Source organism: Entelurus aequoreus, linkage group LG08, assembly GCF_033978785.1.
Source record: "Entelurus aequoreus isolate RoL-2023_Sb linkage group LG08, RoL_Eaeq_v1.1, whole genome shotgun sequence".
NCBI classification, from domain to species: domain Eukaryota; kingdom Metazoa; phylum Chordata; class Actinopteri; order Syngnathiformes; family Syngnathidae; genus Entelurus; species Entelurus aequoreus.
The window spans coordinates 44,005,073-44,028,150 of NC_084738.1; the positions used below are offsets into that span (position 1 = coordinate 44,005,073).

The window sequence follows — 23,078 nt, forward strand, 5'->3', positions numbered from 1 at the left end:
GTTTGTGTGTTGTATGTAGACCACATTGCTTTCTGAGTTCAGTGATGCAAATGCATGTCAAGTTGATCAACACATTGTATTATTCTCCAGTGCAATAACAGTACTGAAATGAAGGCTAAAAGGGCATTAATGGGAGCCTTAAAAAAAAGGGGGGAAAAAGAAGTAACTAAATAGTTACTTTTCACAGTAACGCATTACTTTTTGGTGTAAGTAACTGAGTTAGTAACTGAGTTACTTTTGAAATAAAGTAACTAGTTAATGTAACTAGTTACTGGTTTTCAGTAACTAACCCAACACTGCCAATAAGTAAGAAAAGTTGGTTATGCATAATAGGTGCCCTTTAAGTTGGGGAAAAAAAATAATGAAACTAACCATTAAAGTATAAAACAAGAAACAAAACTTTAGAAGATCGTTTGAATAAATTGGACATATGTTGAAAATCTAAACACTTTATTATTATTATATAGATATTTTTAAAGGTAGCATTATGTAATAATAATGTAATAATTCATGTTTATGGCATATTTACCTCTCTATGGGTGCTCGCAGGCAGGACAGGAATGGTTTCATCCACTGTGGCCAGCAGAGTCCTTAGTGCCAGACCCACTTCCTGCGCACACGCACACCCTCTTTAGTGGAGGTCTTTAACAAACGTGCGCACTGTGTTGTCTGTCAGTGCTGACTGCCTCCCTTTCTTTACCTTGACCATGGGGACATACTCCTCGGGGGCTGCCGGTTGGATCCTATTTGACATCTCGATTACCGACTTGACCAGGGCCGTCACGTTCTCGTAGACTTTGTCGTTGGAGCGGTCCAAGTTGGCTGTGGGGGGCGGGCTGATCTCCTGGGGCTGTAACTGGACCCAAGGGAGGGGCGACAGTTGTGTTAATCCTACTCAGTCAATGGCTGCAGTTACAGGGACTCGACACTAGATGGCAGCAGAGAGCTCTCAATAGACACTTGTGTTGCTATCTACTGTGATAATTGATAACCCGAACTAAAGGTCTCATATTATAGTATTTATTTTCATAACTCAAACAAGTCAATAGTGTGTTGACGCTGGAATTTACTACTGGGAACATTTGCATAACAACATACATTTGCATAATAATACAATTGATTTGCATAATAAGAGACCTTTAATTGTTATGTAGCTACAATAGTGAGTATCTCAACTAAACATGGCGGCGACAGAGCTATCTATATGTCATCTTACCCTCCACGGCTATGGTTTGGAGGCAGGGGGTGGATGTGAGAGAGAGCGAGGGACAGCAAGTTAGCCGTTAGCGTGATTTAAACACTGCTAGCAGGGTGTACTGTACTGTACTGTACCTTCACACCCTCGTTGTAGCTGTCAACGGGGCAGAGACCGGCCAGGTTGCCAAGGTGACCGGGCGCTCCGGGGCGGGGCGGCTTCTTAGGCGGGGCCAAGTGTTCTTAAAGAGACGGAAGGATAACAAGTGTGAGTACCAATAACTAACATGCAGAAAGAGGATGTACACAGGTTTAGCTGTCACCTGGTTTGCCCACAGGCTGGTAGATGTGCTGACTTCCACCCTGTACAATATAAACCTATTAACATGGGTTGTCTTGCTGAAGAATGCTAAAAAAAAAAAAAAAGAGTTAAAATCACTAACCGGCGCTTGAAGGGTGCCGTCCTCTCTGTCGATGCTTCCTCGGCTGTTTCTGGACTCGGTCTTCTGCAGGAAAACAACACTTCTGTGAGCAACGACAGCTAATAAACATGCGCATTTCAACTCGGCAAGCTCCTTCTGCCGGTCTCTTCTCTACCGTTTTGGTGAAGCACGCCTTGAAGAGTTGCATCTTGGGAGAAAGAAGACGTCTGAAGAAGTATTACAGAAAAGAAAGGAAGTATAATCTAAAAAAGGAGGCTGGATTTTCCAGCTCCAAGGAGACAGAATGCCTCATTTAGCATCTTCTCATTCTTTCCATCCACGCCTCTTGCCAATCCCACTTCCTATCTTCCCAAACGGACAACCCTGATTGGCTGCTGACTGCGTCTGTCACAAAGCAGCTGACAAGCTCACATTAAAGCTGAGAATATGTCTAAGGGTGAGAATGTGTCCAAACATCGTGCTGCCTGTTACTTTTATGACAAATACACCAAATGGGGGCGTTCTTATCAAACCCCATAAGTGGCACTGAATTGAAATCTCTCACACATCTCCACAAAACACCTGCTGTATTAGTCCTAATTACATTTGGTATGCACATGTGTGCAAAGTCTCAGCAAGATTGGTTGAAAAAATATGTTGGCCATTATTTACTTAGCAACTGTCTATTTGTCAAATGGATAATATTTGCATTACATGCATGGCTTACAAAAAAACCATAGAGGGCACCACAAATATAATTTATGTTACCATGAAGCTCTCCTCCTGCTCCAACCATCGCTGGTCATCCTCCATCTGCTGTTGCTGCATCATCAGCCTCTCCTCCATGAGGACTTGACCTCCACATCCAGTGTCCTGCAATAAAACATGTTTGTCTTTAAAAAAAAATCTATTTAATTTTCCTACATCTATACTGTAATGTACTGTACCTCCATGTTGGGGGTCCACAGGGCTGTATGTTCGGGTCTGTGCTGGTTCCAGGAATCACCGGCAGGGAAGCCACCTCCCACTCCTCCGTGGGCCGTTGGCTGAAGGTGAACAAATGAGAGGAAAAAAATTTAAAACAACAACTTTTACTGACAATACTAGGAGATACAGTATATGCCGTAGATACACATTTTACACTCCATACAAGAGCAGAGGAGAGTGTTAAGTGCACGTAAAACATCTTGACTTGACACATAATCACAGTGCACTTTAAGGTCATCCTGGAGGATTTGGAGGTAGAAGTGCACTTTTCTCTTAAGAGCAGAAGCACTGTTGGCCTATTTTGGTTATTTTAACTAAAATAATGTGCAATTATATATACAATATGCAATTATTAGAGATGTAACGATATTGTAGATACAGCAGTATTGTAGTTTCAAAGTCTTCACAATTAGAGATGTCCGATATCGGACTGACGATATTATCTGCCGATATATGCTTTTAAATGTAATATCGGAAATTATCGGTATCGGTTTCAAAAAGTAAAATTTATGACTTTTTAAAACGCCGCTGTACGGAGTGGTACACGGACATAGGGAGGAGTACAGAGCGCCAATAAACCTTAAAGCAGGGGTCACCAAGCTTTTTGAACCCAAGGGCTACTTCTTGGGTACTGGTTAATGCGAAGGGCTACCAGTTTGATAAATTGCCAGAAATAGCCAATTTGCTCAATTTACCTTTAACTCTATGTTATTATTAATAATTAATGATATTTATCTTTGTGGAAACACTGATCATCTTAATGATTTCTCACAATAAATATATATAGAAACAGATAAATATCAATATGCAACACTTTATTTTTATATTTTCTCTAAGTGCACATTTTTCAAATTGAACATTTTCAAATGATCACTTCTTAAACAGTCTTGTGAAATCACAATATCCCATTTTACCTAGCTAGCCACTGAAATTTTTAAACAAATCATGAATTACTTTGCACCATGTTTGTACAAATAATAACTCATGTAAAGTACAAAGGTCAACTCTCCAATTTTTAAATAAATCATGTCACACTTTGAACTGATACCAAATCTGTTATCTGTTTCTTTGTCAGTTAGTGGGAAGCCTGGCATTGCATGCTGTTAACTAGTGTGTTGTACTCTGGTGTGTAACTTGACACTGCAACTCTGAGTGAGTCTTGCAGATGTGCATCAGTGAGGCATGTTCTGTGTTTGTTCTTGATAAAGTTCATGTCAGAAAAGGCTGACTCACAAAGATAAGTTGAACCAAACAGGCTTGCAACCTTCATAGCTGCTGCGCATACACCACTGTACTTTTCTGTGTCAACAAGGCACCAAAAGTTTGGTGCAGCCTGGTGGGCTTTGAGGTGGAGGTAATTTTGCAGTGTTACAATTTCCATCTCCACCTGTTCAGCATCCAGGCTGAATGTTGCACTTGACTGCTCAGCAATGCATGATATGTCCACGTTCATGAAAGGATTACAAATGAACGACACACATGGCTCAAGCTGATCCAGGTCACAAAACCTGTTCTCAAACTCTTGCCCAACTCTGTTTATGACCTGAGAGTACTTTTCTGCAACTTTGTCAAAAGCCTCAAATGCAGAAGCATTGTCTTTCAGCACCATCTGCACAGAGGGAAAGTGCAGCACTTTTTTTCTCTGTAAATGTACAGAGAACAGGTTCATCTTAGCTTTAAATGCATTTAAAGCACTTATCATATCGGCGACAGTTTTACCTTTGCCTTGCAGCTCACAGTTCAAACTGTTCAGTTTTCCAGTAATGTCCGTTAAAAATGCAAGGTCAAGTATCCACTCAGTGTCCTCCAGCAGCACGGTGTCCTCACCTCTGGACTGCATGAACTCTTTGATTTCACCCAAAAGTGACAAAAAACATTGCAAAATTCGTCCCCTGCTGAGCCATCGGATTTCTGTGTGTAGTAGCAGGTCACCATATTCAGCTGACAGCTCCTCCAAAAGTACCTTGAATGTTCTGTGCTGTTTAGCTCTGGAGCGGATGCTGTTTATGATCTTTACGACGGGAGTCATTACGTGCTCAAAGCAGATCACTTTTGCACATAAGGCCTGCTGGTGTATGATGCAGTGGTACTGCAGAAAGTTTGGGAACTCTGGGTCAGCTTTACAGTGAGCAACGAATCCTGTGTGTCGGCCGATCATAGCAGGAGCCCCATCCGTAGTCACTGATACCAGCTTTTCTAGCGGCACCTTTTTTTCCACCAAAAACTCCTTCACTGCGTTATAAATGTCAACTCCCCTCGTAGTTGTCTTCAGTGGCAGTAGTGTCAGAAGTTCTTCTTTTGTGGAGAAATCATCAAACACCATCCGGATAAAGACCATCAGCTGCGCCGTACTGCTGCGGTCCACCGACTCGTCACACTGGATGCTGAACCACCGGCACCTCGCCAGATCACGGTCCACATTGTGCCGCTTTGCTATTGCCACAGTTGCCCCGCAAATTAAACACACGCAGGATCCTTTCACAGTGGTTAAAAAAAACTCTACCTCCCATTCGTCGTGAAAAATATATGTTTTCTTTCTTTTTTCTGACATTTTTTGGGGTAACTCTTCTCATATTCGCTGCGTTAGCTTGTTTGTAAGAGCGCAACAAACGCTACGTTTTGGTCATGCGCACAATACTGACCTTTGAACTATACTAGGTCAGAGTTCATTTATATTAAACACAAAACACTTTACATTTTAAGTGTTTGTTTGTTTATATATATATATATATATATATATATATATATATATATATATATATATATATATATATATATATATATATATATATATATATATATATATATATATATATATATATATATATAAATAAATGATAAATGGGTTATACTTGTATAGCGCTTTTCTACCTTCAAGGTACTCAAAGCGCTTTGACAGTATTTCCACATTCACCCATTCACACACACATTCACACACTGATGGCAGGAGCTGCCATGCAAGGCGCTAACCAGCAGCCATCAGAGGCAAAGGGTGAAGTGTCTGGCCCAAGCACACAACGGACGTGACTAGGAAGGTAGAAGGTGCGAATTGAACCCCAGTAACCAGCAACACTCCGATTGCTGGCACAGCCACTCTACCAACTTCGCCACGCCGTCCATATATATATATGTATATATATATATATATATATATTGTCATTTGTAAGTTACATGTAAGTGTGATTTAAACAATAATAGCTAAATAAATAAATCTATATACGTATATATATAAAAAATGGGTATTTCTGTCTGTCATTCCGTCGTACATTTTTTTTACTTTTACGGAAGGTTTTTTGTAGAGAATAAATGATGAAAAAACACTTAATTGAACGTCTTAAAAGAGGAGAAAACACGAAAAAAATGAAAATTAAACTTTGAAACATAGTTTATCTTCAATTTCGACTCTTTAAAATTCAAAATTCAACCGAAAAAAAGAAGAGAAAAACTAGCTAATTCGAATCTTTTTGAAAAAATTCAAAAAAGAATTTATGGAACATCATTAGTAATTTTTCCTGATTAAGATTAATTTTAGAATTTTGATGACATGTTTTAAATAGGTTAAAATCCAATCTGCACTTTGTTAGAATAATAAGAATTAAAGTAAGAATTACAATTTATTAATTATTCTTTACAATAAAAAAAATAATTTACTTGAACATTGATTTAAATTGTCAGGAAAGAAGAGGAAGGAATTTAAAAGGTAAATGTATATGAGTTTAAAAATCCTAAAATCATTTTTAAGGTTGTATTTTTTTCTCTAAAATTGTCTTTCTGACAGTTATAAGAAGCAAAGTAAAAAAATAAATGGGAACGACGCCGCAATCAGCATAAGGTGCGTGGAGCGCGCAGCTGTGGACAGTGCAATCGCCCTCGGACCGTATAAAAGGGCGAGAGACGTGAACATCAAGGGAGGAGACGGAGAAAGACGGCGGACGGGAGGAAACCATCCTCTGCTGCCACGCAAACGACGGCGACATGCTGCTGAAAAGCAGTCGGCGGACGGGAGGAAACCATTCAAGTGCTCACGTGAGAAAAAAGGCAGCTGCTGTAAAGCAGCAAAAGACTCTGTGATTGAAATAATAAAGAAGTCTTAACCATCTGACAATGTCTTCCCTGGATCGTCCTGAGAACCCGCGCGACAGTTAGGACTGTCACACTAGTAAATAAATAAAATTTAAAAAATAGAGGAAGCTCACTGGTAAGTGCTGCTATTTGAGACTCCTGCCTTAAAGGCACTGCCTTTGCGTGCCTGCCCAATCACATAATATCTACGGCTTTACACACACACAAGTGAATGCTACCATACTTGGTCAACAGCCATACAGGTCACACTGAGGGTAGCTGTATAAACAACTTTAACACTGTTACAAATATGCGCCACACTGTGAACCCACACCAAACAGGAATGACAAACACATTTCGGGAGAACATCCACACCGTAACACAACATAAACACAACAGAACAAATACCCAGAACCCCTTGCAGGACTAACTCTTCCGGGACGCTACAATATACACCCCCCCGCTACCCTCCCCCCCACCTCAACCCCGCCCCCCCCAACCCCGCCCACCTCAAACTCCTCATGCTCTCTCAGGGAGAGCATGTCCCAAATTCCAAGCTGCTGTTTTGAGGCATGTTAAAAAAAATAATGCACTTTGTGACTTAAATAATAAATATGGCAGTGCCATGTTGGCATTTTTTTCCATAACTTGAGTTGATTTATTTTGGAAAACCTCGATACATTGTTTAATGCTCCAGCGGGGCATCACAACAACATTAGGCATAATAATGTGTTAATTCCACAACTGTATATATCGTATCGGTTGATATTGGAATCGGTAATTAAGAGTTGGACAATATCGGAATATCGGATATCGGCAAAAAAGCCATTATCGGAAATCTCTATTCAAAATATTGCTGTGACGCGTGATGGTATCAAAAGCAAACTTGGTAAGTGTAGTTTTTTTTATGCCGCTTTAGCGTTGGCCGGGTGGGTGGGCGTCGAACAGTGTAAGCAGGAAGTGAAGTGTTCGTAATGGATAAAAATAATCGATTTTCTTGTGGACATTTCCTAAAAATGTCATAACTGTTTGAATTATGTTGCTAACAAACAAACAAACAAACAAACAAACAAACAAACAAACAAACAAACCCTGGAGAAAACCTAACCTTCTCAGCGGAGGTAAGAAAGTCTGCATTTTACAAAAAAAAACCTTTAGTCTATAATATCATACCAGGAGATTGTGATACTGTTATGTCCCGAGACATCACGAACCAATATTTTTAATTATATAATAATTCACCTTAATATTTGTTATTGTTTTAAATATTAAAATAACTATATATATATATTCTTTTAAATATAATATTGTAAAACACATTTGATTATAATTATATTGGTTTATAATGCTATGAAAATAGATTTCTGGTCATAAATAAGGGAACTGCACTTTTTTGGGGAATTTTGCCTATCATTCACAATCCTTATGTAAGACAAGAACACAAATGTTTTTCTTTTTTTTATGTATTCTGAATATTAAATAAATACGATCAAAAGTCAGCTTACAATGGAGCCGATGGGCGTTGCTCTATTCTGCCTATAGAGCCCTTTAAAAACATCCAAACACCGCCATTAAGGTTTTATATATATGCTGTAAGTATATATGTAATGTAGTAACGGGCACATTAATAACAACAATTAATATTTACGTATTTTGATAATTTTAAGCATATTAATAGTGGCGCATTAAATTAAAAAACGCATCAAAACGTTCACTTTTTCATCCCACTACCTCACTGATTTCTACTCACTGCAGACTTTATGAGAGCCAACAAACATAATAAAACATCACTTACTGTACAATGTCTGTTGTCATTAGGATGTCGACTGATAGAATCTTGTTATATTCCCGTTTAGATAACATCCATCCATCCATCCATCCATCCATCTTCTTCCGCTTATCCGAGGTCGGGTCGCGGGGGCAGCAGCTTAAGCAGGGAAGCCCAGACTTCCCTCTCCCCAGCCACTTCGTCCAGCTCCTCCCGGGGGATCCCGAGGCGTTCCCAGGCCAGCCGGGAGACATAGTCTTCCCAACGTGTCCTGGGTCTTCCCCGTGGCCTCCTACCGGTCGGACGTGCCCTAAACACCTCTCTAGGGAGGCGTTCGGGTGGCATCCTGACCAGATGCCCGAACCACCTCATCTGGCTCCTCTCGATGTGGAGGAGCAGCGGCTTTACTTTGAGCTCCCCCCGGATGGCAGAGCTTCTCACCCTATCTCTAAGGGAGAGCCCCGCCACCCGGCGGAGGAAACTCATTTCGGCCGCTTGTACCCGTGATCTTGTCCTTTCGGTCATAACCCAAAGCTCATGACCATAGGTGAGGATGGGAACGTAGATCGACCGGTAAATTGAGAGCTTTGCCTTCCGGCTCAGCTCCTTCTTCACTACAACGGATCGATACAGCGTCCGCAATTCTGAAGACGCCGCACCGATCCGCCTGTCGATCTCACGATCCACTCTTCCCTCACTCGTGAACAAGACTCCGAGGTACTTTAACTCCTCCACTTGGGGCAGGGTCTCCTCCGCAACCCGGAGATGGCACTCCACCCTTTCCCGGGCGAGAACCATGGATTCGGACTTGGAGGTGCTGATTCTCATCCCAATCGCTTCACACTCAGCTGCGAACCGATCCAGCGAGAGCTGAAGATCCTGGCCAGATGAAGCCATCAGGACCACATCATCTGCAAAAACCAGAGACCTAATCCTGCAGCCACCAAACCAGATCCCCTCAACGCCTTGACTGCGCCTAGAAATTCTGTCCATAAAAGTTATGAACAGAATCGGTGACAAAGGGCAGCCTTGGCGGAGTCCAACCCTCACTGGAAACGTGTCCGACTTACTGCCGGCAATGCGGACCAAACTCTGGCACTGATCATACAGGGAGCGGACCGCCACAACCAGACAGTCCGATACCCCATACTCTCTGAGCACTCCCCACATGACTTCCCGAGGGACACGGTCGAATGCCTTCTCCAAGTCCACAAAACACATGTAGACTGGTTGGGCAAACTCCCATGCACCCTCAAGGACCCTGCCGAGAGTATAGAGCTGGTCCACAGTTCCACGACCAGGACGAAAACCACACTGTTCCTCCTGAATCCGAGGTTCGACTATCCGGCGTAGCCTCCTCTCCAGCACACCTGAATAGACCTTACCGGGAAGGCTGAGGAGTGTGATCCCACGATAGTTAGAACACACCCTCCGGTTCCCCTTCTTAAAGAGAGGAACCACTATCCCGGTCTGCCAATCCAGAGGTACCGCCCCCGATGTCCACGCAATGCTGCAGAGTCTTGTCAACCAAGACAGCCCCACAGCATCCAGAGCCTTAAGGAACTCCGGGCGGATCTCATCCACCCCCGGGGCCTTGCCACCGAGGAGCTTTTTAACTACCTCAGCAACCTCAGCCCCAGAAATAGGAGAGCCCACCACAGATTCCCCAGGCACTGCTTCCTCATAGGAAGACGTGTTGATGGGATTGAGGAGGTCTTCGAAGTATTCCCTCCACCGATCCACAACATCCGCAGTCGAGGTCAGCAGAACACCATCCTCACCGTACACGGTGTTGATAGTGCACTGCTTCCCCTTTCTGAGGCGGCGGATGGTGGTCCAGAATCGCTTCGAAGCCGTCCGGAAGTCGTTTTCCTTGCTTCCCCGAACTCCTCCCATGTCCGAGTTTTTGCCTCCGCGACCGCCAAAGCCGCACACCGCTTGGCCTGTCGGTACCTGTCCGCTGCCTCAGGAGTCCTATGAGCCAAAAGAACCCGATAGGACTCCTTCTTCAGCTTGACGGCATCCCTCACCGCCGGTGTCCACCAACGGGTTCTAGGATTACCGCCACGACAGGCACCAACTACCTTGCGGCCACAGCTCCAATCAGCCGCCTCGACAATAGAGGTGCGGAACATGGTCCATTCGGTCTCAATGTCCAGCACCTCCCTCGTGACATGTTCAAAGTTCTTCCGGAGGTGGGAATTGAAACTCTCTCTGACAGGAGACTCTGCCAGACATTCCCAGCAAACCCTCACAATGCGTTTGGGCCTGCCAGGTCTGTCTGGCATCTTCCCCCACCATCGCAGCCAACTCACCACCAGGTGGTGATCGGTAGAAAGCTCCGCCCCTCTCTTCACCCGAGTGTCCAAAACATGAGGCCGCAAATCCGACGACACAACTACAAAGTCGATCATGGAACTGCGGCCTAGGGTGTCCTGGTGCCAAGTGCACATATGGACACCCTTATGTTTGAACATGGTGTTCGTTATGGACAATCTGTGACGGGCACAAAAGTCCAATAACAAAACACCGCTCGGGTTCAGATCCGGGCAGCCATTCTTCCCAATCACGCCTCTCCAGGTTTCACTGTCGCTGCCAACATGAGCGTTAAAGTCCCCCAGTAGAACGAGGGAATCACCCGGGGGAGCACTCTCAAGTACTCCCTCGAGTGAATCCAAAAAGGGTGGGTACTCTGAGCTGCGGTTCAGACCCGTTCCCCCACCCGAAGGCGGAGGGAAGCTACCCTCTCGTCCACCAGGTTGAACTCCAACATGCAGGCTCTGAGCCGGGGGGCAACAAGAATTGCCACCCCAGCCCGTCGCCTCTCAACGCCAGAGTAGAAGAGAGTCCAGCCCCTCTCGAGAGAACTGGTTCCAGAGCCCTTGCTGTGCGTCGAAGTGAGTCCGACTATGTCTAGTCGGAACTTCTCCACCTCGCGCACTGGCTCAGGCTCCTTCCCCCCCAGCGAGGTGACGTTCCACGTCCCAAGAGCTAGCTTCTGTAGCCGAGGATCGGACCGCCAAGTGCCCTGCCTTCGGCTGCCGCCCAGCTCACATCGCACCCGACCTCTATGACCCCTGCTATGGGTGGTGAGCCCATTGGAGGGGGAACCCACGTTGCCTCTTCGGGCTGTGCCGGGCCGGGCCCCATGGGGACAGGCCCGGCCACCAGGCGCTCGCCATCGTGCCCCACTTCCGGGCCTGGCACCAGAGGGGGGCCCTGGTGACCTGCGTCCGGGCGAGGGAAATCTGGGTCCATAGTTTTTATTTCTCATTGAGGTCTTCGAGCTGCTCTTTGTCTGATCCCTCACCTAGGACCAGTTTGTCTTGGGAGACCCTACCAGGGGGCATAAAGCCCCCGGACAACATAGCTCCTAGGATCATTGGGACACGCAAACTCCTCTACCACGGTAAGGTGGCAGCTCAGAGATAACAGAGATAACAATGATTTATAATCCTCGCTTGTTATATTCCCGTTTAGATAACAATGATTTATAATCCTCGCGAAGAAAAGTGGGGTAGAACCAAGCATATTTTTGTGTCGTTCTCGCCATATTTTCGGTCTAAATTGGCTGTCAAAGTGGACCAACTTACATCCTTGTCCTTCTTTTATCAAGGTGACAAACATGATTTATGATCTAGAATACACTTCCACAAGCAAAAGAAAGCAGCCTACCACTCGATGTCAACATCAGCGCACAGTGATCACGGTGCTGCTATTAAGAGTTTGTCTGCGCTAGCTAGTAATAATAATATCACTAATACTTGGTCAATATTGAAGTCATGAAATGTAAATGGAGTATTGTTGGCGCTTTTTGGATGTTTTTTTAATGGGTTTTATGGGCGGAATAAAGGACCTCCCATTGGCTCCGCTGTAAGCAGACTTTCCTGTATGTTTATTTACGAGTTAGAATGCATTAAAAAAAAAATCTATCCATCCTCATGTCTTTCATAATGATTGTGAACGATAGGCAGAATTCCCCAAATAATTGCAGTTCCCTTTTAAGGCCAGGTAGTCTCTGCAGTTGAGTCAATAAGATTAGAGAGCTTTGCGTGTGTCTTGTACCGGGAAATGGTTGTGTTGCGGGCTGGAAAAGAATCCCTCACTGGAGCGAGGGCTGGGGTAACCTGGCCGACTAGGCTGGAAAAAACACACAAAACACAATCAGTTGAAGTCTTGAATAAATAGAAGAAGTATATGAAGTTAATAATGAGTCTCACTTTGGGCGGAGCCTCATCTGAACCTCCAGAGTCCCAAGACACTGTGACTTGTCTTCTCATCTCCATCCTAAGCCTTTCCTCCTGCTGAAGCTTCTCCTCCTCCAGTATGGCGCTACAAGAATACAAACTCAAGTCTTTTTGATGCGTTCAAAGCGCAAAGGATTTATGTGTCAACATGATTACCTCAGCTGCGTTTTAAGTTCCGTGAACCGCGGCCGCTTGCTGGGGTCGTACGACCAACATTTGGTCATAAGGCTGTAAAGGGTGGGCGGGCACTGAGGCGGCATGGCCAACCGCTCGCCATTCTCAATCCTGCCAATCACGTCGTTGTTCTTCACTCCTTGAAAGGGCTTGATGCCGTACATCAGGATCTCCCACATGCACACGCCTTCAGGGCCAAGGATTAAGACACATCAACTCGCGTCTTTGGCAACACAGATCGATACAAACAAGACTGGCTCACCGAACATCCAGACGTCGCTGGCGGAGGTGAATCTTCTGAAGTTGATGGACTCGGGAGCCATCCACTTGATAGGAAGTTTACCTTTAGAGGCTTTAGAGACACACAGGAAGTGCATTCAAATAACCTGCTCAACTTTTTGTTACCAATAGATGGCAGTAAATTCCTACTAAATCAAGGTGTGATTGCTGCTGCATGTTTAAGTTTAAAAAGGCCTCCTACGACATAAATATTGTCTAAAAGCATGTTTATGATGTTTATTATAAAAATATATAATCTCTCACACTTGTTTGCTCCAATTTAGAAAGAAGAGTCAGAGTTGCTTTTTCAGGTTCTGGTTTTTCATGACCTCATAAAAAATTTTTTTTAAACGGGCTTCGCTGCACAATAAAGCCTGGAGTCTACATCAGACATTTACATCAGCGAATAAGCTATCCTAGCATAATGTTTCTGGTAAGACGTGAGTGTAAAGTTAGCTCACATAGCAACTCTATGCTATTGCTATTTTACGTCATTTGTGATGAGGATTTGAAGCTAAGATAAACACCAGAGGTCGCAAATTTTGTCTGAATTCTAAATTCTACAACCTCAGCTGTAATTGACGTTGGAGGTTGCAACTGTATTTATTCACAAGCCAACTGACATATTTTGTGACGGTGGTTCAAACACGGATGTTCAGTGTGTCCTTCGAGGCATAAGAACAATGTATGCAATAGCGTAAAGCAGGATTCTCCACATAACTTAAAACAACAAAGTCCAGAACACTACCATCAGTCAGCTACACACATGGGAGCTTTGAGTGTGAACGTTTTTATCCAAGAAATAGACTAACCTAGTGTGATGTTAAAATGTGAGTGTAATTTTAGCACTATAGCCCACATAGCTTTGCTAGTGATTAGAAATTTAAAGATAAACAGTTATAATGATAAATCACAGTAAAACTCCAGACAATTAGTATTAACATTTTACATTGATAAAATAATCGTAAAATCGTGATTGATAACCGTACTTTGAAAACGAGCAGTGACACTGCTCATTTATTGGAGAAGCAAACAAGGTGCAAGGCAGTTGCTACATTATCACCTTGTAATGGTCATTCAGCTCAATCACTAACAATATATCATATTTTCCAGACTATGTGCCGCTACTTTTTTTTTAACCCAGTGGCTTATTAAACACTGCGGATAATTAATGTATTTTTCTTCGCTAATGATCATAATGTTTTGTATTTAACAAAACTTTTCATATAACACAGACAGAGACACTGAAAATGTGTATTATTGTTTGTGCTACAGCCCCACATTTTGGATGAGTTCGCTCACTACAGGTTGAAAATGTACTTCCTATTTTCGTGCTTTGAACCGGAAGAATATCCCATTTCGACTATAGTGTTTTTGCTTGAAAGGATTCTTCATTCATCACTCAACAAACAACGCTTGTAAGTTTTACAATATAACTAAATCAATACATACTTACTAAACCGTCCCATGTGTGATGTCTGTAGGAGTGTTTTTATGCATATTTGTATGTGCTATCGTACTGTAATCAAGCTAGCGTTGTTAGCATTAGCAAATAAGATAACACGTTGAAATGTGTCTGTGTTAGTATTATTAACTTACAATGGCATTCTTTTTGTGTTGTTTCAGTTTCGTAAACTCACCTTAAGTTAATGGTACACTGTCAACAGCAGTATTATGATTAGCTGGGAAAAAAATACCGATACCTGAACCATTTGTCCAGAATTTTAACGGTTTTCCTGTACCGTCCCAATTAAGAAACGGTCCCAAAAAATACCAGTACTCTGTATACACTATTTTAAGACCTGTTGAAAACATCCTAATATGGGACCTTTAATATGCATCATCACCTTTGTAGTAAGAGCTGTCCTCCATGTAGCGTGACAGACCAAAGTCCCCCAGCATCACGCAGTCTATTGAAGACACCAACACATTCCGTGCTGCTATGTCCCTAAAAGAGGCAGTTGATATTGCTGAGCCTACTGTGCCATAAAGCATGGTGAGGAAAGGTCATCACTTACCTGTGAACAAAGCGTTTGCTTTCCAGATACGCCAGTGCGGTGCTAAGCTGATAAGCAAACAGGATGAGAGTGGCCAAGTCCAGACTGTACTTCCTCACCTGAAGGAAAGAGCGCAGCTGTATGGGGAGAGAAGACGATCAATGCATCAGACATGAACCATCCGAATCAATTTGCTTTGGACATACCTCTCCGAGCGTGCACAGCTCCATGATGATCCACACCGGGTTCTCTGTTATCACGCCGATCAGCTTGACGATGTGAGGGTGGTCAAACTGCCGCATGGTCACTGCAGGACACACATTCCGTGTTTAAGAAGTGAGTGAGAGCTTGTTTTGCCTCAAAGGTCAGTGCCCCCTTACATGCTTCTTGCAGGAACTTTTCTCTGACGCTGTCGGATGTGCAGTTCTTACATGTCTTGATGGCGACAGCGAGGGACGGCTTGTCCTGTACAACGAGAGCAGCCAATTAAACGGAGTACATGAGAAAGACAGCTCGGTCAATAGTATGACAAGTGTAACACGCATGCCATATCCAGACATACACAGCTGCCTACAGCCACAGACTCAGCAAGTTACTCTGAGCATTTAAGGTGTTTTCTAAGTGCATGTGTAAAACCTACCGGAATGTTGTAGACTCCTTGGTGGACATCTCCAAACTGACCCTCCCCGATGCAGCGACCCAACTCGATCCTCTCTCTCTGGATCTCGTAGTCCCGCGCTTCAAATAAAAAAAGTAATTATCATAATGATGAAAGGGAGCATTTTATAAGCTTGTTTTCTGACTACCTTAAACAACACTGTAGTACATTCGTCCCTCGCTAATCGCGTTTAATTGGAGCCAACATGTCCGTGATATAATGATTTTGATGAAGTAGGAATATTATTAATAAATCAAGCATTTTTTATAGTTGAAACCATGTTAATGCCTTCTAAATATGTTTTTAAACATAATTAAGGCTCTCTAAAAATGAAATAACACACACATTGTCACATTTAGTGTATACTAATTTCACCCATTATAGTTGCCTTGAGTTTGTTATTTAAAAAAAAAAACTGCAATGTGGTAAAACCGCGAGATTTGAAGTGCGATGTAGCGAGCAACAACAGTGTTATTATCACTGTGTGTAAAATAAACCATTATAAATACCAACAATTTTAATTAAAAATTATAAGAATTTGTATAAATTGAAAGCAGCAATTAAATTGAGCAGCAATTTAATTTAGAACACCAACACCAATAGAACACACAATAAAACAAAATAAAAACACCAGACAATGATTAGACAGGCAATCGCATAATTTTTCTGGATATTTTCCAACTCCAAGCGACAAAGCTTATAAGATTTAGACATGATTTAGACTTATGTGTGTTTGTGTAATGAGGAGCAATCAACACACATCAAGGTGTGCGGAATCTTTACGCAGCTCCAAAATAACATTTTAGCATCTTAAACAGCCTTTCTGAAATATGCACCACTCCTGAAATGTATTTAATCTGACTTTAACTGATAAAAATAGAAACATTAGATGATAAAATACTTTATGTAGCTGCATAATAATTGTGCAGGTTTCTGCAGTACAGTTGCCATTGATTTCTTGAATATTTTTAATTCAAAGCTCTGTAGAAAATAAAAATAATACAATTCAACACACTAGCCAAACACTATGAAAAATGTGTTACTATAAAAATGATTTTAAGTTTTATGTGTGGCAAAGAAAAATCCATCAGAATAGCATTTTAATCTATTGTTGCTTTTACCTTCCACTATTCCATAGGTCACTGCGTTGGCGATGGGCGAGGGAGGGGGGAAAAAGAAGAGGAAGACAGGAATGTGAAAAGCAAGAAAGAGCCGAAAAACGCACATCCATCCTCTTGGAGGCATGAAACATCCAAGCAAACAAACGAGGTCAGTGTTGGGAAAATGTGTTATGAGTCACAGAAAAAAAGAGAAGAGAGACATTTATCCAGATACTGACAGAGGAGTGCGAGTGTGTTTGCAGCTACACAGTGACAGCCATGCACTTATAAAGGACTTACTGGAGGGCATGGTGTACGTGTCCTCTTCGTCAACTATCTCGGCGTAGTCATCAGTCTCTGCAAGGTGAGGATGAAAATGAATACTTTGTCATCAAAATAATGAAGAAGCAAACACGAAGGCGAACTAAAAAGTCTCACTGTTTTGGGAACTCCTACCCAAAGCGACACCCATGCAGCTCTCTGTCACACACACATGCACACACGCTTAGACATGCACACACACGCTTGGCTCGGTGCGTCTGCCTGTTTTGAGAGCAGCTGGGTTGGGGTGCGATGGAGGAGATAAAATTAAAGAGGAAGTCCGGGGGAAAAGGGAGGTGAAAAGAGTTTTAAGAGGAGATGTATAAAAGTAAAAGGCAGAAGACGCAACGAGATGTTTGCAAGTTGAAGACAGCGAGAGGAGGAAGAGGAATAGGAGGAGGAAGTGAAGGGGAAAAAAAAGGAGGGAGGGAAGGATGGACGGAATCTCTCCAAACCAGATGGCGGTGTTTAAAATAAAATCAGGGCGCATTGGGGGCAGCTGCTAGCAACACGAGCGGAACATCTGCTGTCCAGCGCATCTTTTTGCACAGGACTCATCAGGCCCTGTGGGAACACTTGGACGCCAATTTATCAGGACTTTAGTGTCCACAAGCAGCACGGGGGGCTGATAAGTAAAAAAATGTAAACAGGAATGTGGCACTGGGTCAATTAAATAGCCTGAGGCATTGTTTTTTTTTAAATAGAATAACACCGTGAAGTGAATTCATGAAACTATATTAACACTTTTGACGGTCATGCAAGAAAGGTAACCACAGTGTAACATTACTCATCTACTGTATATGACCTCACTTCACTCTTAAGGACACATTACAGTGGGAACAGGGACATGTTTACCAAGCTATACTGTGCTTCTATTGCTTTGTCGGTATGTACCGCTCAAAAACACATTACAGCTAACCATTACGACTGCTAAGATACACGTTATTTGCGTTAGCATGTTGCTTGGAAAAATGGTTTACCTCAAGAACTGTGAGCAGTTGTAGCTGTTTAACGCAACTAAAATAAATCATTCTTTGCTACTAAAATAAATCACTCTTTGAAGATAATGGAGAGAAAATGTATTTAAAAGGTTATACTGTCACCTAGTGGCCTTTTATAAGTATTACTTTTTATAAAAAAGTAATACAGTAATTCAAGTCCTGGGCATGAAGTTAAAGTGCATCCGGCAGTGGAGGCTCCTCTATGGGGTCCTGGGGCACTAGGAGGTTAACCCCTTTACTACTGTTACCCCAGGTGGCCCTTGGCAAAGGCCTAGTACCTGACTGCCCCCTAGCCAGGGATACGGTGAAGACTTCAACGGTGGAGCAGGCGGAAGACGGTTTGATTTAAGAACTACCACAACGGCTGCGATGGCGGAAGAAGGCTGCAGCAGAAAAGGGTCCCCAGTCGTCTTGGACTCCATGCCAAAAGACCCTGACCCGATTCGGTCAAGGATCATGTGGTGACTGTCTGTGCACCAGTCTCCCCACGTAAAACAAAGTCACGCACAGGCATCCTCCATAAAGGGATACACCCCTACCAGGAGGATCATCATACTTGTTCGAGTGACCGCCAATGATTACTTTTTATTACAGTTAGCAATTTGCTTGGTAAAATACATTTTTGTATGTATTTGTTGTTGAATTAATTGTATTATGTTAAGTAGCAATATTCTTTTCAATGTTGCAGTAAGATAAATTTGTGGTTCTATGGTTATAATCCCACTTTTCCTCACTGCTTTATCAATAAAAAAACTGAACTCCCAAGTCACACTTCTGTCGATGGACTTATTTGGTTTTAGCACAAATTGAGCTTGTCTTTTATTCGTTTTAGATGACTTTTATATTGTTTAATCATCTGCTTTTTATTGTGCTGTGCCGTTTACAGGTTTTATTTATATCATAATTTTTGAACATTCTCATTGTGAAGTTCAGTTTTTATTGTACAGCACGTTGGGCAGAAAAAAGATGCAGAATTTTTTTATTTAACTACATTTTCTATGTAACATGTAAAATGTGCAACTTAGTTTTGAGGCACAAAAACAGAATTGTGATATTTTTTAGTGCCTTGTATGTTTCACTGTAGTTTAAACATATCAAAAAAGGTTGAATAGGAATGCTCCCAGGACCTCCAAAAAGTGTAAAAAAAAAAAATTATAATAAAAAAAAAAAAGATACATTTGTAAATAAGCCTTGTAGGAGAGGTTACGATACATATGGTTTGTCGATTTAAAAAAAAAAGTTGTACAAAAACAAAACAGTAGACTACTTAAATTTCACCGTCCCTTTAGTTGAGATTCAGTGTGTGTGTATGTGTGTTCTAGTTTGCCCGTTATAGCCATGGAATGCATTGCTTAAAACCAGCAAACCTCTACCCGCATGACTCTGTGCATGAATAAATGACAGTCAAGGCCACGTGTGCAGTATTGTGTGTGTGGAGAGAAAAAAGCATTTGGAGAAATTCCCTTAAAGAGAAATATCACTTAGTTGCCACTGAAACATGAGAAACAACATTCCGCTGCATTATTGAGTTGAAAAGATACAAAAACTTTGTGTTTTTGTTGTTAAAAGTATTACATGCAGAAACATTTTCCCACAAAAGGGTGCACTCTGCTTGAGTAACATGAAAGAAGAAAGATTGATAACTTTACCATCCCCACTAAAATCTTCTGCAGGGTCCGGGAGAGCATGCAGGAGACAAGAAAGCAGATTAAGAATGAGGAGAAAAAAAGTGGACGACCCATAGAGAGCAGAGGTTAGAACAACATGGCTGCCGCTTCACCACAACCTGCAAAGCCAAAAAAAAACAAAAAACGCTTCAGCAAGCAGTTGGTTAAGACAATTAATGCGTTATCCTGGGGGGGTGACAACATGCAAGAAAAGTGTGGCTTCAAGTGTGCAGTCTGCGGCCAGTGTAAATATTTCTGTGAGCAGTGGTGGATGCAGCTTGAGGTGAGTGCAGGAATTCCAGTGAATGACTTAAAACAGAGAGCAAAGTCAAATATGCAACACTATCTTGTGAACGCAACAATGCATATATGAAAAGTTTTTCAACATGAAATTGTCATGAGAAAAGTAATCAAGTCAAAGAAGCACAATGTTAACACTGGTCAAATACCATCCTTATGTCCACTGCAAAAATGTTAGTCAAAGAACCAATACATGACAGGAACACTGCTGTTTTAAAGAATCTAATGCAAAAAATGCTAATCAGAGATCCCCTGCTCTTTTTAAGGATCTACTGCAAAAACACTGCTCTTTTTAAGAATTTGATGCTTGTTAAAGATCCCCTGCTGTTTTTAAGGATCTACTGCAAAAATGATGGTCAAATATCCTCTAGACAGCCCAGTGGCACAGGGGTTAGTACATGTGCCTCACAATACGAAGGTCCTGGGTTTGATCCCCGGGCTCTGGGTCTTTCTGTGTTGAGTGTGCATGTTCTCCCCGTGACTGTGTGGGTTCCCTTCGGGTACTCCGGCTTCCTCCCACCTCCAAAGACATGCACCTGGAGATAGGCTGATTGGCAACACTAAACATTTGTGAATTTGAATGTTGTCTGTCTATCTGTGTGGGCCCTGCGATGAGGTGGTGACTTATCCAGGGTGTACCCCGCTTTACACCTGAATGCAGCTGAGATAGGCTCCAGCGACCCCGAAAGGTACAAGCGGTAGAAAATGGATGAATGGAAATAACCTCTATAGGATAGGAACACTGCTGTTTTTTTAAATCGACTGCAAGACTCTGTAAAAAAAAGAAATATTTGGCTGGTATTAGGAATTAGGAATATTAGACATCTGAGATAGGGCTGGGCGATATATCGATATACTGCGGGTTTGTCTCTGTGGGATATAGAAAATTACTATATCGTGATATTCGGGTATACGTTCTCACGCAGTTGCTTTTAGCTGCGGGGCATTAAACTGCATGCGTTTCTCACTCTTTCCTGTCTCTCCTTCTCACAGAGACTTTAAAACAAGCGCACCTTCTTACATACGTCACATACTGTCACGTGAGCAACGCCACACGCTCCCACGGAGCGAGAGGTAGCGACATGGTAACGTTAGCTGTGATGCTAACAGCTAACGGTGTGGTTTGAGTGGTAATACGAGAGAAAGAAGGTGCGAATCTGGTAACAAATGGAGGAATGATTAATCCCCAAGAAAAACATCGTCTGACGGTGGTTTGGCTTCAAGCGGGAATATGTCTTTACATCATGTCAACATCTCCGTTCGGTGCCACACCAACTAAATGCCGAAGCAACTATTTCCACATCAACACCGTAGGACATATACTATTTGATATGCAGCTCATTTTTATGTGACACTTATTGAAATATCTTGTGTGTCATCATGCACAAAAGTGCACTTATAGCTTGTTTTAAAAATGTCTGACAATCTTGCACTCTCTGTTTTGGAAATGACATGAAGGTTTGTGCCACTGCTTAATAACTGTTTAATAAATACAGTTTTCCTAAATTGACTTAGTTGTGATTTCCCTCTCTGCATGAAAGTTTAAAATGAGCATATATTAATGCAGTATGAACAAGAATGTTTTAATGTACTACCTACTCAGTGGCCTAGTGGTTAGAGTGTCCGCCCTGAGATCGGTAGGTTGTGAGTTCAAACCCTGGCCGGGTCATACCAAAGACTATAAAAATGGGACCCATTACCTCCCTGATTGGCACTCAGCATCAAGGGTTGGAATTGGGGGTTAAATCACCAAAAAATGATTCCCGGGCGTGGCTACGCTGCTGCCCACTGCTCCCCTCACCTCCCAGGGGGTGATCAAGGGGATGGGTCAAATGCAGAGGACAAATTTCACCACACCTAGTGTGTGTGTGACAATCATTGGTACTTTAATGTAGACACATAGAATCATCATACTGCTGTGATTATATGTATCAAGTAGTGCTGCAACTAACGATTAATTTGATAATCGATTAATCTGTTGATTATTACTTCGATTAATAATCGGATAAAAGAGACAAACTACATTTCTATCCTTTCCAGTATTTTATTGAAAAAAACCAGCATACTGGCACCATACTTATTTTGATTATTGTTTCTCAGCTGTTTGTACATGTTGCAGTTTATAAATAAAGGTTTATAAAAAAATAAAACCAATAAAAATTGCCTATGCGCATAGCATAGATCCAACGAATCGATGACTAAATTAATCGCCAACTATTTTTATAATCGATTTTAATCGATTTAGTCGATTAGTTGTTGCAGCCCTAGTATCAAGTCCTCATTCAAGGCTAAGGCAAAATATCGAGATATATATCGTGTATCGCGATATGGCCTAAAAATATTGAGATATTAAAAAAAGGCCATATCGCCCAGCCCTAATCTGAGATACATCATGAACATCAGATGGAAGGACAAAGTCACCAACAATGATATCCTGAGCCGTGCTGAGCATCCATCAATGTCTGACAAAAACCTCCGCTGGCTGGGTCACGTCCATCAAATAAACGACGACCGACTACCACACCAACTGCTATACTCCGTTATCTGAACGGAGCCGGAATCAAGGGAGACCACACCTCCGCTTCAAAGATGTGGCTGCGAAGAACATGAAGGTCCTTGACATCAATCACCATCAATGGCAAGAGACAGAACAGCATGGAGGTCATTTACATGCACCACAGCACATTCATGAAATCAAACAGTCCTCGTCGAATCCGACTGACTGCGGGAGACTGCCAAAATGTTGTCCTAAATGTAACAGTATTCCCCTGCTCTTTTAATGATCTACTGCAAAACATGCTCGTCAAAGATCCCCTGCTGTTTTTAGAATCCACTGCAAAAATGCAAGTCAAATATTGTCTACAGTAAATCACAGAAACACTGCTGTTTTTAAAGAGTCTA

At 42.3% G+C, this 23,078-nt stretch overlaps 1 protein-coding gene across 6 annotated transcripts in view; it reads right to left on the minus strand.

The window, feature by feature from the left end:
- Positions 1 to 23,078, minus strand: part of ptk2aa (protein tyrosine kinase 2aa) — a 109,433-nt gene that overhangs the window by 6,208 nt on the left and 80,147 nt on the right. For 3 of the 6 annotated variants that reach the window (XM_062056538.1, XM_062056537.1, XM_062056532.1), the window contains 19 exons: positions 19,860 to 19,877; positions 17,189 to 17,245; positions 16,910 to 16,930; positions 15,771 to 15,868; positions 15,511 to 15,595; positions 15,337 to 15,437; positions 15,152 to 15,267; positions 14,981 to 15,081; positions 13,117 to 13,206; positions 12,837 to 13,041; positions 12,654 to 12,765; positions 12,499 to 12,573; positions 2,564 to 2,662; positions 2,385 to 2,489; positions 1,638 to 1,700; positions 1,518 to 1,557; positions 1,333 to 1,436; positions 701 to 856; positions 530 to 610 (listed from right to left, as the gene is read on the minus strand). In XM_062056538.1, the coding sequence (XP_061912522.1) occupies positions 530 to 610; positions 701 to 856; positions 1,333 to 1,436; positions 1,518 to 1,557; positions 1,638 to 1,700; positions 2,385 to 2,489; positions 2,564 to 2,662; positions 12,499 to 12,573; positions 12,654 to 12,765; positions 12,837 to 13,041; positions 13,117 to 13,206; positions 14,981 to 15,081; positions 15,152 to 15,267; positions 15,337 to 15,437; positions 15,511 to 15,595; positions 15,771 to 15,868; positions 16,910 to 16,930; positions 17,189 to 17,245; positions 19,860 to 19,877 (1,727 nt within the window). The remainder of the gene's footprint in view (positions 1 to 529; positions 611 to 700; positions 857 to 1,332; positions 1,437 to 1,517; positions 1,558 to 1,637; positions 1,701 to 2,384; positions 2,490 to 2,563; positions 2,663 to 12,498; positions 12,574 to 12,653; positions 12,766 to 12,836; positions 13,042 to 13,116; positions 13,207 to 14,980; positions 15,082 to 15,151; positions 15,268 to 15,336; positions 15,438 to 15,510; positions 15,596 to 15,770; positions 15,869 to 16,909; positions 16,931 to 17,188; positions 17,246 to 19,859; positions 19,878 to 23,078) is intronic. The other 3 variants (XM_062056533.1, XM_062056534.1, XM_062056536.1) reach the window with 3 other exon arrangements.